Raw genomic sequence first — 13,921 nt, forward strand, 5'->3', positions numbered from 1 at the left:
TGGTCTCAAGGAGGGCAGCAAAGAAGCCACTTCTCTCCAGGAAGAATAGCAGGGATAGACTGATATTCTGCAAAAGGTACAGGGAGTGGACTGCTGAGGACTGGGGTAAAGTCATGTTCTCTGATCAATCCCCTTTCCGATTGTTTGGGACATCTGGAAAACAGCTTGTTCGGAGAAGACGAGGTGAGCGCTACCACCAGACTTGTCTCATGCCAACTGTATAGCATCCTGATACCATTCATGTGTGGGGTTGCTTCTCAGCCAAGGGAGTCAGCTCACTCACAGTCTTACCTAAAAACACAGCCATGAATAAAGAATGGTATCAGAATGTCCTCTGAGAGCAACTTCTCCCAAACATCCAAGATCAGTTTGGTGATGAACAATGCCTTTTCCAGCATGATGGAGCACCTTGCCATAAAGCAAAGGTCATATCTAACAGGCTCAGGGAAACTCGCCTAATCTTAATCCCATTGAAAACTTGTGGTCAATCATCAAGAGACGGGTGGACAAATGAAAACCTAGGAATTCTGACAAAATGCAAGCATTGCATGCCAGGGAGAATTACAGAGGTCCTGAAGAAGAGGGGTCAACACTGCAAATATTAACTTGCTGCATAAACTTATTCTAACTGTCATTAAAAGCTTTTGTTACTCACAATATGATTTCAATTATATTTCTGTATGTGATGACAAAATCTGACATACACCCATGAAAACAAGAGGGCAGCAGATAATGTGGAAATATAATATTTGTGTCATTCTCAATACTTTTGGAAAAGACTGAACAATGTAGATGGTCACCCTCAGTGTGTGAGTGTGTGCGTTAATGGGTGAATGTAGTGTAAAACGCTTTGGAGCTATAAAGCACTATATAAGTACAGGAAGTTTACCATTCCATTGATTTTCAGTCACTTTCAACCCTTTCTATGTCCTAACCCTAAAACCACACCTACCTTTTGGGGGCCAGCAAAATGTCCCTACTTGACAACAAGTGGTCCTCATTGTCATGGAGAAATTGGAAAAAGGGTCCCCACTCAGGTTTCTATACAAGTGTGTGTGTGTGTGTGTGTGTGTGTGTATATATATATATGTATATATATAAATATGTATATATATATATATATATAACTACAAACAATGCCGTGTCTTATTTGTGGATTGAGAACAGAAAAAAGAACGATTTTACATGCAGTAACTAATACTGGCCGCTAGATGGAAACCACACTCTGTTAAAATAAATAAATCCTGTTAGTGTTTTATTACACTAACAGGGATCTGAATAGAGTGTTACTAACCTAGTAAACAGATTTCAGTCTGAAATAAGGTCTCCAAGAATAAACTGATGCTGGTGACGTTTGTGGGTCACTGGATCCTCTACTGTTGGTGTTTTCTTATGAATAGGGTGATGTGACCTTCTTCTCACAGTCACTCAGAGCCAACAGTACTGCCTAATGATTGTTATTCAGCAGTAGGAGGGGGCGGGGCTGGGTGTTTGCTTTACTTCATATGAAATAAAATAAAACACACATGCCTGTTTTCTGCTCGATATTTTACCGATAAATGTTTACATTGAGGCCATGTGAAATCCGTGATGCTTTTTTTTTATTACTGATATTACCAATCTTCCTGATAGCACCTGCAGCTTTACCTTCATAAATCACAGCTGAGATTGATTTTAAGTTAACCATTAGCTGTCAGGAGGTCCACACTGATGTACAGATACACAGATCCACCAAGGCTGCCTGGTTACCACTTAGCAGCCACTCTGTCATCACTATAACAACCTCTACTGCTGAGCAGCCTGCTCCAAAGTCCACATCCTTCTTCCTGGATCATCAAAGCTCATTCACCGTGTCTGGCTTCCTAAACGGGAGCCACTTAGGTCATGCTCGCCCTTTTCTGAAAAAAACTTCATCTTCTCATGGTCCAGCTTATAAAGCATTCTCTATAAAGTGAATGTTTCTTTTATAAAGAAGGACATTTCTAATTTATTTCTAAAAATGAGTGAAAATTATGTTTAGTCTCTTTTCTACCTGCATGTAAAAACTTATTGCTGTGATTACTGTAATATTAACAAAAACAGCCTTACACAGTAAAAGTCAAAGCTGGTCATTTTAGTTGATTGTCTGCTTGGTTCATCAGAGCTCCTCCTGTAATGTTTGCTGTCACTGTACAATTAAAATTAAAACTTAGTGTTTAGAAAGGCAGAACACCTCATTTAAAACAGTTAAGAACCTAGTATGAAAATTAATATTGAGTCAGTTTGAGCGAACAAATAGCTCAGAATGGGATATAACTGATTCCCTCATTATGGTAACATAGAGACAGAAATACTCACTTAATTGTAAAAAAGGTGACAGTGAATAAATTCATATTTTTTCAAAATTGGGCTCTTGTCATTCCTGTTAATGTATGAGCATTAGTGGTGCAGCCATTGCAGGAAGCTAGTAAAATAAAAGTTTAAAACTCACAGTAGATGTTAAGGTTTAGGGTAGTTTATAAATCTGAGTTATACAGAAACCAATAAAAAGTACAAAATTAATCAAAGGAGTATTAAGTATTTTAAAATAATTTTGTTGCCAGGGATGTTTCCTCTGTAGTGAAAAATACTAGACTGAATGATAGAAGCTCTCTGCCTACAGTTTATAGGCTGCTGTTAAAAGAAAGCATACAATCTGTTCTTATTTCATGATCTACATCTCTGTCAGTTTCTCATAATCCTTAGAGTTATTTATGATAGTTAGGTTTTGCCATATTCAGTTAATCAAGTGTTGCTTTTTACTGTGACTGAAGTCCTAAAAGATTGAATTATTTAAATTCTACTTTCATTTCTGTTTGGTTTTCTGTTGTTATATTTATTTTATTGTCTTGTAGTAGTATGAAGCTTCTTACCTTTGTAAATTTAGGGTCCTCCTGTACAAGTCCCTATGTGTTATCTGTCTTTGTCTGTTTCCCGTGTCACTGATCACGTCTCCTCTCTATATAAACTCCCCCTGTTTTCATTGTTTCTTCTATGCTGTCAGGGCTCCTTTTCAAGTTCTCCATGTGCCATATCTGTACTCTTGTTCTGTCATCTTGATAACTAAAACCAAATACCATACTGCTGCTAAGCTGTTACCACCTTTTACAGTTGCTTTTTATATCTCTGCTTCTGTCTCCTTGAACCCCAGCCAGCCTCTGCAGATGGCCGCTCACACTGAGCCTGGTTCTGCTGGAGGTTTCTTCCTGTTAAAAGGGAGTTTTTCCTCTCCACTGTCGCTACAATATTGCTTAGTGTGAGGGATTGCCTTCATGTCAATGAGTCAATGCAATCAGCTGGTTTTCCTTAAATAGATAACTGAATCAATTAGACTGTATGATCTAGTGAGCTGTAAATTGCTTGAAATTGAATGTGTTGTAAATTAGGGCTAAAGAAATAAACTGAACTGAATTGAATTGAATTGTCCATATTTCCTACCACTAGTAAATGCCAATGAAATTCTGATTTCTCTCAGATTATTCTGTCTGGATCATGATGTCTGGGTATTTTGCAACAGGAAGGACTGCTGTACATAACAAAATAAGGAAATAAACCGACCATCTTTCAAATGCTGACCATAAATAACATGTTAATTAGAAATCGGCTTTAGGTTTAAAAGGTGAATGTTGTTTCAGAGTAGCCATCTCAAACTTGAAATCCTAGTCCAAGAGAATCCTGTGTGAAAAATGTAACCAGTTTGTTTAAGCAGAGAAGCCAGAAAATCAGACTCAGCTACAACAGTTCCTTCATTAGGAATTGCATTTGCATTTTATCAACTCCAAGGATCCCAAAGCATTTATTAATAGTGGCAAGCTTCTCTGAACACATTTTTTTTTCTCGCTTTCAGCAAATATGAATAATTTAAACTCTATTTGAGCAAAACCTGGATAATCTTATCTTTCTTTATTATAAGACAGAGATATAAAAACCCTTTAATGTAATGTATGTTAATATGGTGCATAGGGTTTCTAGTGATGATTATTAATTTGGAAATCTACCAACACTCTATGAATGGTGACCAACTTGCACTGATGGGTGTAACATTCACTTTGAATGATATATTGAATTTTCAAACCACAGTTTATCCTCTTAAGTCACACCTTTATACTTGGTGGTTGGTTCTTAAGTAACAGACTCAGAAGTTTATTTCATTTGCCAACTTAAGCTGAAAGTTTGTTAGGTTCATTCAGGACTTTAAGAAGCGTTTTTATTTGACCTAAAATATAAATCAGTTTTTTTGTGATTTTCTGTTTGAGGTAAAATCAGTCCATGATCCAACTAAAAAACCTTGAATATGGCATCCTTGTCACTGACAGTAAATCTATTTGCTCTTGAAATAATACATATATAACAGAAAAAAGAAGAAGAAAAATAATTAAAATGCTGTTGGGATAGTTGAAAATTTACTTCAGTAAGAGATGTATTACTTCAATATATTTTCACTCAAGAAAATTAAAAGGTAGTCAACTGGAAAATGACTCAAGCAGGAGTTAAAAAGTACGCATTTGTTATGAATTTAACTCAATTGTAGCAAGAGAGGCAAAAAATAATCAAATATTTCGAAATATCTGAAACAAATAAATGAAATTATAACAAAATAGCAAAGTCAGGCACAAGAAAAAAAAAAAAAAACTTTTCAACACATTTTTACAACCAAAGCTACAAAAACTATTTTCACAGTATGCAATTATATTAGAAAGTTTATAGTTTATACCATTAACCATTAATTGTTTAGAGGTAGAAGTTAACATGAGAATGACAAAGAAACTATCAGCAATGAAGCTTAGTCTACATTAAAGAAGTTTTACTTAAACTGAAACTATAGCTCTATCTGGGGAATTTTGGGTCAAATCATTTTTATTCATTCAAAGAAGCAACAAAAATATTCTACTCAAGATAAATTATTTTATTCTCTGATAAAGCAACTCTGGAGGAAACAAATGTTGACATCTTGGAGGACAGAATTTGGTCAGAAGGAGGGGAGGATTTCAACTGGCTGCAGAAGTTCTTTTTGATGTCTTTATGCATTCTTCCATTGATCATGGGCCTTGTTTTCCTGTAGTCTAAATGTTGTCCCACTTTATCATACTACCTCCTCCAGCAGTCTAGTTTCAGAACTGTGTGAAACTGTTTCTTACAAGCACAACCCAAAAATCAATTTCCTCATAAATACTTCACCATTAAAAGGAACTAAAAGGGATATAAAAAAAAGCATTGTTACCACCAAGATCTAATCAACTTAAATCCATTTTCTTATGTATCAAAATAAAATTATGACGACAAAAAAAAGAAACCTAGACAATCACAGTTGTATTCAATGACAACAGTGTTATTTTCCATCCTAACCTGTATAAAAATAAAAAATATTTCTTGTCCCCCGGAAAAATAGATAGATGGCATGCTTGTAGCGGCAGTGGAGAGTAAAAACTCCCTTTTAACAGAAAGAAACCTCCAGCAGAACCAGGCTCAAAAAAGGTATATGTTTTAACAACATAAGTTATCAAGCTTATATGATGTAAAAAGAAATGAAAAATCAGCTGAAATAAAACATAAACTGAGTGATTTCCATGTTTATAATCCAAGTTACAACAAGCTTTCATACATTTCTCCAAAATCTTTAACATTTGCAACATCAAATTTTAATATCTTCATCTTCAGCACCACAAGCATTTCTGCGCAAAATAACAGCTATGATGTTGAAGTGTTTGCATCCTCCTGGACAATCATCTATTTTATTTGTCCTCATTAGTGTTGCTCTTATCATTAATTTCCTGCCGTATCATTCAAATACAGCAGAATCACCTCAGGTGTAATTTTGAGGATATCAGTATTAGTGCTGACAGATGGTCAAGTTTCCCTACAAAGAGAAAAGGAGGAGAGAGAGAGAGAGAGAGGCTACAAGATTCGTCACGTGATCCCCGGGGCCGTTTTAATGACGTATAGGCACCATATGGCGCGTGCCGGGAGGGCGGGACCTCGATATGCTAATTACTCACGGCCCCTCGCGCGTGGATTTGGTGTGTGTGTGGCTGTGATGCTGAGTATAAAACCAGCAGCATCTCTCGCGGTCCCCAGAAAACACCCATCAGATCACGCACAGTCACGCACGGACACAGACAGAGCGCGCGGGATGACTGCGAACTGACGAGCAGCTCCCATTAAACTACAGGTAGGTTTTAGACTCAATTAATTGATTTTTGACCTCTTTAGAATTCAGGATACTGTTATTTTTCATAAGAATATTTGAAACTAAAATGTCACAATTTATTTGATCTGTAGACTGTCTAAATATTTTGGTTTGAAAGAGTTTCTGTTTCCAGAAATGCAGTTTTCTAAAAAAATAATAAAATAGGCTAAATAAAAAATAGATGGATAATAATAGTGTTTCCATGTTAAATGGTTAATTTTTTTATTCATATGTTTTAGTAAAATCAGCATTAAATGCTAAACATTTTATTTCAGTTTGCATAAAAACGACTTAAATCATCCAGTTAGATCTTCTGCGCTGTTTGTCTTTATTAATGTTCAGCTAAAATGAATGAAGCCACGCCAAATGTTTCCACGCACCTCCGGGACAAATCAGCAGATTATGAGAAATAGCTGATTTGAGATTAAAAGCCATATTAAATGTTATTATTATTATTTTTAAACACCAGAATTAATTATTATTATTTATTATTATTATTATTTTATTATTTTATTTATTTTCTCCACCATGCAGGGAGAGAACCTAAGGGCATTTTTGTCTTTCTGGATCAGTGTTTTTTTTTTATTTTATTTTTTTTTTTATTGCTTTTCTATTTATTTTAAATCTTATCTTTATTTTATTTTATTTTTATTTTAGCTTTTTTTTTTTAAAGGAGAGATCCCTTTTAAATTGTAGAATCAAATTAATTAATAATGATCAACATTTTTGGTCGGTTTATTTTGCGCCAGGATCACATTGATCCAATTTGTTGCGCTCAGACCTCTGAAGTGCGCACTTAGTTTAGGAAGGCCAAGGAGAATTAAAATGGTCCTTCCCTTCATGCACTTTGCACAATTATTTAAATCACATAAGATTCAAGATTTATTTCGTGCTAATAATTTGTGAGGGGTAGAAAACACCCGTATTAAAAGGCTTAGGTCCTGGAAATAACATTCCCGATGATGCAGAAAAACGGTCGTTTGAAAAAAGTATATTCAGTCCTTGCATTTACTGATAATATAAATTAAATAGACATTTTTAAACATGTTTTATTTAATCAAATATGAATTTATTTCCTGCAGAGAATCAGCATCATGACCAGGTCTGTGAGGGAGGAGCACACCTCTGTGGAGTCGGATGAGCTCTGCAGCCCTGCAAACAGAGAGACCGACGGAGCAGGAATCGGAGTGGGAGCTGGAGAAGAGGAGGACGATGACCTGCTCCATCATCCGGAGGAGGACGAGGATGATGATGATGAGGAAGACGAGGAGGAAGAGGAAGATGGGGAGAACAAACCCAAGAGGAGAGGGCCGAAGAAGAAAAAGATGACCAAGGCTCGCCTTCAGAGGTAAGGTCCACCTTTGAACATGAGGGAGAATAAAGAAAGGAAGAATGGAAATAACATGAACAGACAGTGGAGTACAGCATACAGCCAATATGGACAAATGACTTAATTATCTATTAGATCACTTTAAACAGATTCTTTAATCTATTTCTTTAATCTAAGCCTGAGGACAAAAGTTTGTCAGAAATTTTAATCACAGTTTTGTTTTCATTAACAGTGACATTCCTTGTATAGCCTGGAGTCATGAAACATGTGAGAATGAAATTTTAGAGCTGTCAAACTTTATATCAGACTAAGTTCTTTGTACTGTTTGTGGATAGTTATCTTTGCAAACAACATTAGATTTCAGACAGATTTTATTTTTCATTTTGTTTACACAAGTGTAAAACAAAAAAAAAATTTCGTTTGGAAACAGCTCACTGGACAATTTCATCTTTTTAAAAGTGCAGCCTTGAAAAATAGTAAAAATGACTGTAAATTTACAGTTCTAATATAAAAAAAATATATATATATATATATATATATATATATATATATATAAATATAATGATAAAAAATAATAATAAATATAATAATAAAATACAATACAGTAACCCATTCTACAAAACATTCAGGAGTCTAATGGCAGTAGGGAAGAAACTGTTTTGGAATCTAACCACATCTTACAGAACATTTAAAATCAGATTACTGGAGGACATTTTGTTATAGATATTTAACTCTGTAGAAAGTTATTGCTTAGATGTAAGTTTAGATGTAACTTTCAATTGGTATTTTGAGTAACAAAACTTAAACCAAACTGTGGGGGGAAAAATATCAAACAGTATACTTAAACTAACAGGTTGACTTTTAAACTTTAAAATGTTTGAGTTTCTCTGACAGGAGGGAATTGACCAGATTAAATTTAGGACAGGGCTGGTTGTTATGAGTGCTGCTCTGGGCAATCCAGTCTGTACGGCTAAGTCCATCTTGCAATATACTTACAATTTTATTTTTACAAATTGAATTACCTTAAAATTTATTAAAAACTTCCTGCTCAAGTATTCATATTAGTAATTTGTGTGTGTGATAATATACGTTTAGTATAAAACATCTCAAATGAGGTTTGACTCAACTAAATATTTTGAAATTTGAATGGATGATAATTAGATTAAATGTAGGTTCTCTTCAATAAAACGGGAGAAAAAACAATTTAAATTTAATACTGAAATTATTGCTGCAATGAAGTTTCTTCTACACACAACGCAGACTTGTTAAGCAAGTAACTGGTTTTCAGTTGATGATGCCCCCTAACCCATTCCGCCCTGGGCAGGGAGCCATACTGCCTAAATCTGAGAATGCCAAAGTTGGATCCCTTTTATAAACCTCTTAAATACCCCTGTCTGTCTGTGCAGGTTTAAGATTCGTCGGATGAAAGCCAACGCCCGGGAGAGGAACCGCATGCACGGGCTGAACGACGCTTTGGAGAGTCTCCGAAAAGTTGTCCCTTGTTACTCCAAAACTCAGAAACTGTCCAAGATCGAGACGCTGCGCCTCGCCAAGAACTACATCTGGGCTCTTAGTGAGATCCTACGCTCTGGCAAGGCCCCCGACCTCATGAGTTTCGTCCAGGCGCTCTGCAAAGGTCAGAAGCTCTACAGTCCGGTTTCCTGGCAAATAGAAAATACATGATATATATAAATAATTAAAATACACAACATTTATAATCAGCTTAATATGTCAACTTTTTTAAATAATTGTTTTAGCTTTGAGGAAGTTATCAGATGTCAATGCTCATAATCACGACTTATTTACTGACACTTACTCAACAATAGTTAAAATTTATAATCATTAACCACTAAACTAAGAAGTGGTATTATATCTATTGGAAGTTGGTGAATATTTAAGATTTGGTTTGTTGGTGAATGAGTGTAGAATTTAGCAAAAACTAATAGTCCATCTTTTTTTGTTTTCACAAATTGAGAAAATGCATTACACTAATAACACTCACATTGCTTTGGTTTTTACAAATAGAATAAAGAAATCAGAATTCTAAACAGTGATCATATAAATCTAAGGTTTGATTTCCCAGAATGATTTTATATATAGCAAATTCTCACATATTGCTGCCAGTGCATAGCTCTTCATTATATTCTCATAGTATTTACATATTGTTTGTTGCCTTTCTGAAAACAAAGTTTGTTAGAAGTCAACCTGTATTCCAGACTTAACTCCATCAACACCACAGAGCAACTTAAGAACTATTTCCTTTTTTTTTTAAGAGTTATAAACATAGATGAATCAAGGTTTCTAGATTAACGCTCCCCAAAAATGCAGGGCTCATATTAACAGCTTAGAGGAACGCCAACATATAGAGAAATGATGAAAGCCACTCAACATTCTTCAGGAGACAGGGTTGAGTTATAGATCGCATTACGCTTCATATCACTGATAAATACTGACCTATCACTCCCTCTGTGTTCCCAGGTCTGTCTCAGCCGACCACTAACCTGGTGGCGGGCTGCCTTCAGCTGAACCCTCGGACCTTCCTTCCAGAGCAGACACCAGACATGCCCCCACACCTTCCCCCTGCTGGTGCCGCCGCATATCCTGGACATTTCTCCTACCAGAGCCCTGGACTCACAGCCGGTTTGCCCAGCCCCCCCTACGGCACCATGGACCCCTCTCACATCTTCCACCAGGTCAAAGGTCAGCCATACGGCTCCTTGGAACCGTTCTTCGATGGAGTCCTGGTGTCAGATGCCCCGGCGTTCGATCCCCCTCTCAGTCCACCGTTGAGCATCAATGGTAACTTCTCATCCTTCAAGCATGAGCCTGTTCCAGCCTCCGAATATGACAAGAGCTTTTCTTTCGGTGTGCACTACGGAGCTGGAGGAGCTGGTGGCCATCCCCCCATCTATGGCAGCGGGGGGCCCAACCCGCGGTGCGGTGAGCTGCAGGTGGAACAACTGATGGGATTTGACGGACACTCGCACCACGAGCGGCTTATGAATGCCCAGTTAAATGCCATCTTTCATGACTCATGAGGATGATGGACAGTTAGACTGATGTAGACAGACAGACCATGATTTGCGAAGACTATCACTTAATCGCTGTCTTTCGGTCTCTTCTTGCTGTTCATCTTTCTGTCCACATCTGTCTTTAACTCCTCTTTTTGATGGCAATTCAACAATGCCATAACCTTCTTTATAGCGCTTCACCTGACAGGAGACGCTCCTTGAATGTCTTGTCAGAGTCCATATTATCATAAAAAAAAAAAAAAAAGCAACAATCAATGAGCAATAATCTGGAGAAAACTATGCAATTTTGTTGAAGGCTGAACTAATGGTCAGCCGCTGATTCCAAATGTTAAAAGATTTCTCTATTTTTTTGGGGTCATTGTGTGAGAGGCGAACTTGCGCCGGTGTCAGGCTGAAGTGTTCATGTTGTTTCTAAGTGTTTTGCTTTTTATATGGTTTCTGTAGCATTATGTTATAATTTCATGTGACTCTTGTTCATATTTTATAAGATAGATGTTTATAAAAGCCTTTTATTAAAAGAAAATCAATGTGATTCACCTGTATGACTCATTTTTATTTTTTTGCAACATTACAAAAAACAATGGTTTGGACAGATTCTCTTAGTTTCTTCAGAGCTTTTATTTACAAAACATACCCATAGTTGCAATATGATAATAAATGATAAAAGATAATTGTGTTTGCCATTCTTATTTCAGAAAAATCTAAAATATATAAGCCCTTTTATTCAGATGATTTAAGGATTGCGAACATTTCCAGTTGACAGAAATTAAAATCCTACCGATTTCCTTGCTGAGTGAACCCTATAAACAACACTATCATACTTTATGAAGGACAAAACAGTGATTGGTGTGTGGGTGTGTGCATGTGTGTGTGTGTGTGTGTGAGGGGCACAGATGTTCGTTCTGCAGGCGAGATTTTAATTTATGAAAATGATCTTGTTTATGCATGAGAGCCCCACACCCAAACACACACTTAGCTCAGACTCACACTCTAATGTCCTACTGTTTGATTGTGTGTGTGTGTGTGTGTGTGTGTAAGTCAACTGGGACAATATGGTGGCCATATCCCACCATTTACCCTCCCTGTTGAAATGGGATGTTTTTCACCAACTGAATGCAATGTTTTTCACCAACTGAATGCAGGGAAAAAATAAAACTATTTTTCAAGTGATAAAGAAAACATTTGACAATCCTGCTGTATTTCTGAAGGAAAATACAGTAATTTGGCTGCCATTTTTCAACATAATCAGTTTTATTAGTTGATTCATTTGTCAAAAAAAATTAAAGTTAAATATATTATGGTTTGATATGTTCCCTAAATGTTTAGCTTTAGGGTAAAAAATTGTGGAAAAAGTCATTAAATGTGTTTTCTTTCAAGTGAATATGTAGCTTATTATGTGCAAAGTTAGGGATAAAATCATGGGTTGTAATAGGCAACCTTTATAATTAGTGACATAAAAACCAGATTCTGCAAGCACGGACTTCCCCAGGTCTTTAAACCTTAGAATTCTGGGTAGATGCATAAGAAGTCAGCTCTAGAATTTGGTAGCAGAGAGGATGTAGTGGTCATTCTGCACTCCGCACTAAAATAGTCAAGTATCAGCTTGGACCTTGTCTTTGTTGCCAGAGTTGAAAATACAACCATTTTCATTGAGTTGCCACAACTCCTGGTTGAGTTCTGGGTTACCATCCTACATTAGTGTGTGTCCAAGGTTGGTGTCTGGCATAAAGAAGAAAACTAGACAATTGTTGTTGTTTTTTAGCTCACTAGTGCAATAGTGAAGACCGTGTTATTGCACTTTCTACTGTTTCTTTAAAGCTATTTCAGCTATAACCAAATAGAAACACAAAAAAAGCTAAAAAACAAAACAAAAAAAACTCTTGGGCATCAACCAAGATGTACTATCAAGTTTTTCCTTGGTATAAGCCAATAACTGAGCTCTGTTAGTCACAGATATACCTATTCTTTGTAAACGTTACAAGATTTACAAGGAATAAACTTCTCTTTTTTTAAGTGATATTGGGGGAAGAAGCATTGTTATATCACAGACCTGGTTATTTTTTTTCAGTATCAAGAAAAAGAGAAAGTGGAATCTATACTGAGTTCCTTGAAAAGCAAATACATAATGCAGGTTAGTCTTTTTGCAGCATGAAAATATCCTAGAATAACAGTTTCATTAGGAGCATTACCTTTGTATTGTAAGCAGCCTTTGTGATCGGGGTTTTGTATTTCAGTCTGTTGGCTGATCATAACACTGATTAATGCAGATTTAAACTCAGCCATCTGTCAGCAGGACACATGCTGAGTGAGTGTTTCAGCCGAGGCTCATAATATGGAATTAATACCGCAACACCCCCAGGCTTCCTGATTGGCTGGCAGGTGTCTGTTAAATAACATCACACATCTACACAACAACCCAGGTGTATCAAACTGTTGGATGCCATGAAAGACATTCTTCATGTCTCTTGTCAAAGGGTGTAAGTAGTTCTGCAATGACAAAAGCAGGGGACATTTGGCCATTATAATGCATCAAATTCTACCTGGGTTCAATCATAAGACCTTTGTATTTTTTATTTTTTTTGCTGATCAATGCATTTATTGTTTTATTTTTTTAATGAATATTGACTGTTAAAGAGTTTTGGAGAAATATATTTTGATAGCCTATTAATGCTACCAAAGTGTTTTGAATAAAAAATCCTATTTATATTATATTTACATAGCTTTTTTTATTCTTTCCATCTTCAAATCCCAAGAGTTTAATGGTTGAAATATTTCACAACAATTGAAATGATAATTTGAAGAATAGGCGACATACTATCTGGGTTTGTTGTATGTTGAAACCACTATTATTTTTGGGAGCTTCTGTAAAATTATATACAGTAAGCAGCAATGTGTGTTGGCTGTCAGTTTTTTTTACCCTTTAAGATTTGGTCACTACCCAACTTGTTCAAATACACATTTCATTTTTTTAACAAGAACGTATCCCTCTGAGCATTTTACGAAAGTATTATACCTGCTTTAGAGTTACTTTAGTTTTATCCTGGTCATATGTTATTATATTAAGCTATAACTGAGGTCTTGGAAATGAGATCTTGGGTCTTAATGGCATAACTTGTATATATAAAGTTGAATGAATTCAAACTTGATATAATTCATACAAGTAGCTAATTTAGTAATAAAGTATTTGTATATCTAGTGTTAAATTATATAATCATTTTGAAAAGATAATGAAAATAAACATCCATAAAAGAACAAAATATATGCGCGCTCCCGAGTTGACAGAGCATGGATGTAGATTACCGCGTGCCCGATGAAGCCGCTACCTGTCTCCATAGCGACGAGACCCCGGAAATA

The 13,921-nt window shown here is 36.0% G+C and overlaps 1 protein-coding gene across 1 annotated transcript; it reads left to right on the forward strand.

Moving 5' to 3' along the window:
- The first annotated feature begins 6,071 nt into the window (after positions 1 to 6,071).
- neurod1 (neuronal differentiation 1) lies at positions 6,072 to 11,108 on the forward strand. Its single transcript, XM_015400246.1, has 4 exons — positions 6,072 to 6,187; positions 7,288 to 7,553; positions 8,942 to 9,171; positions 10,014 to 11,108. The coding sequence occupies exons 2-4, from the start codon at positions 7,300 to 7,302 to the stop codon at positions 10,571 to 10,573; spliced, it is 1,044 nt and encodes a 347-aa protein (XP_015255732.1). The 5' UTR covers positions 6,072 to 6,187; positions 7,288 to 7,299; the 3' UTR covers positions 10,574 to 11,108.
- The last annotated feature ends 2,813 nt before the right edge of the window (positions 11,109 to 13,921 follow it).

The sequence above is a fragment of the Cyprinodon variegatus genome, unplaced genomic scaffold, assembly GCF_000732505.1.
Source record: "Cyprinodon variegatus isolate N-32 unplaced genomic scaffold, C_variegatus-1.0 Scaffold1088, whole genome shotgun sequence".
Lineage (NCBI taxonomy): Eukaryota > Metazoa > Chordata > Actinopteri > Cyprinodontiformes > Cyprinodontidae > Cyprinodon > Cyprinodon variegatus.

Excerpts from the sequence above, each read along its gene's own strand:
- neurod1 (XM_015400246.1), top strand. The coding sequence starts at position 7,300 with ATGACCAGGTCTGTGAGGGAGGAGCACACCTCTGTGGAGTCGGATGAG. Across the intron at positions 7,554-8,941 it reads ACCAAGGCTCGCCTTCAGAG|GTTTAAGATTCGTCGGATGA; the intron begins GTAAGGTCCACC and ends CTGTCTGTGCAG. Across the intron at positions 9,172-10,013 it reads CGTCCAGGCGCTCTGCAAAG|GTCTGTCTCAGCCGACCACT; the intron begins GTCAGAAGCTCT and ends CTGTGTTCCCAG.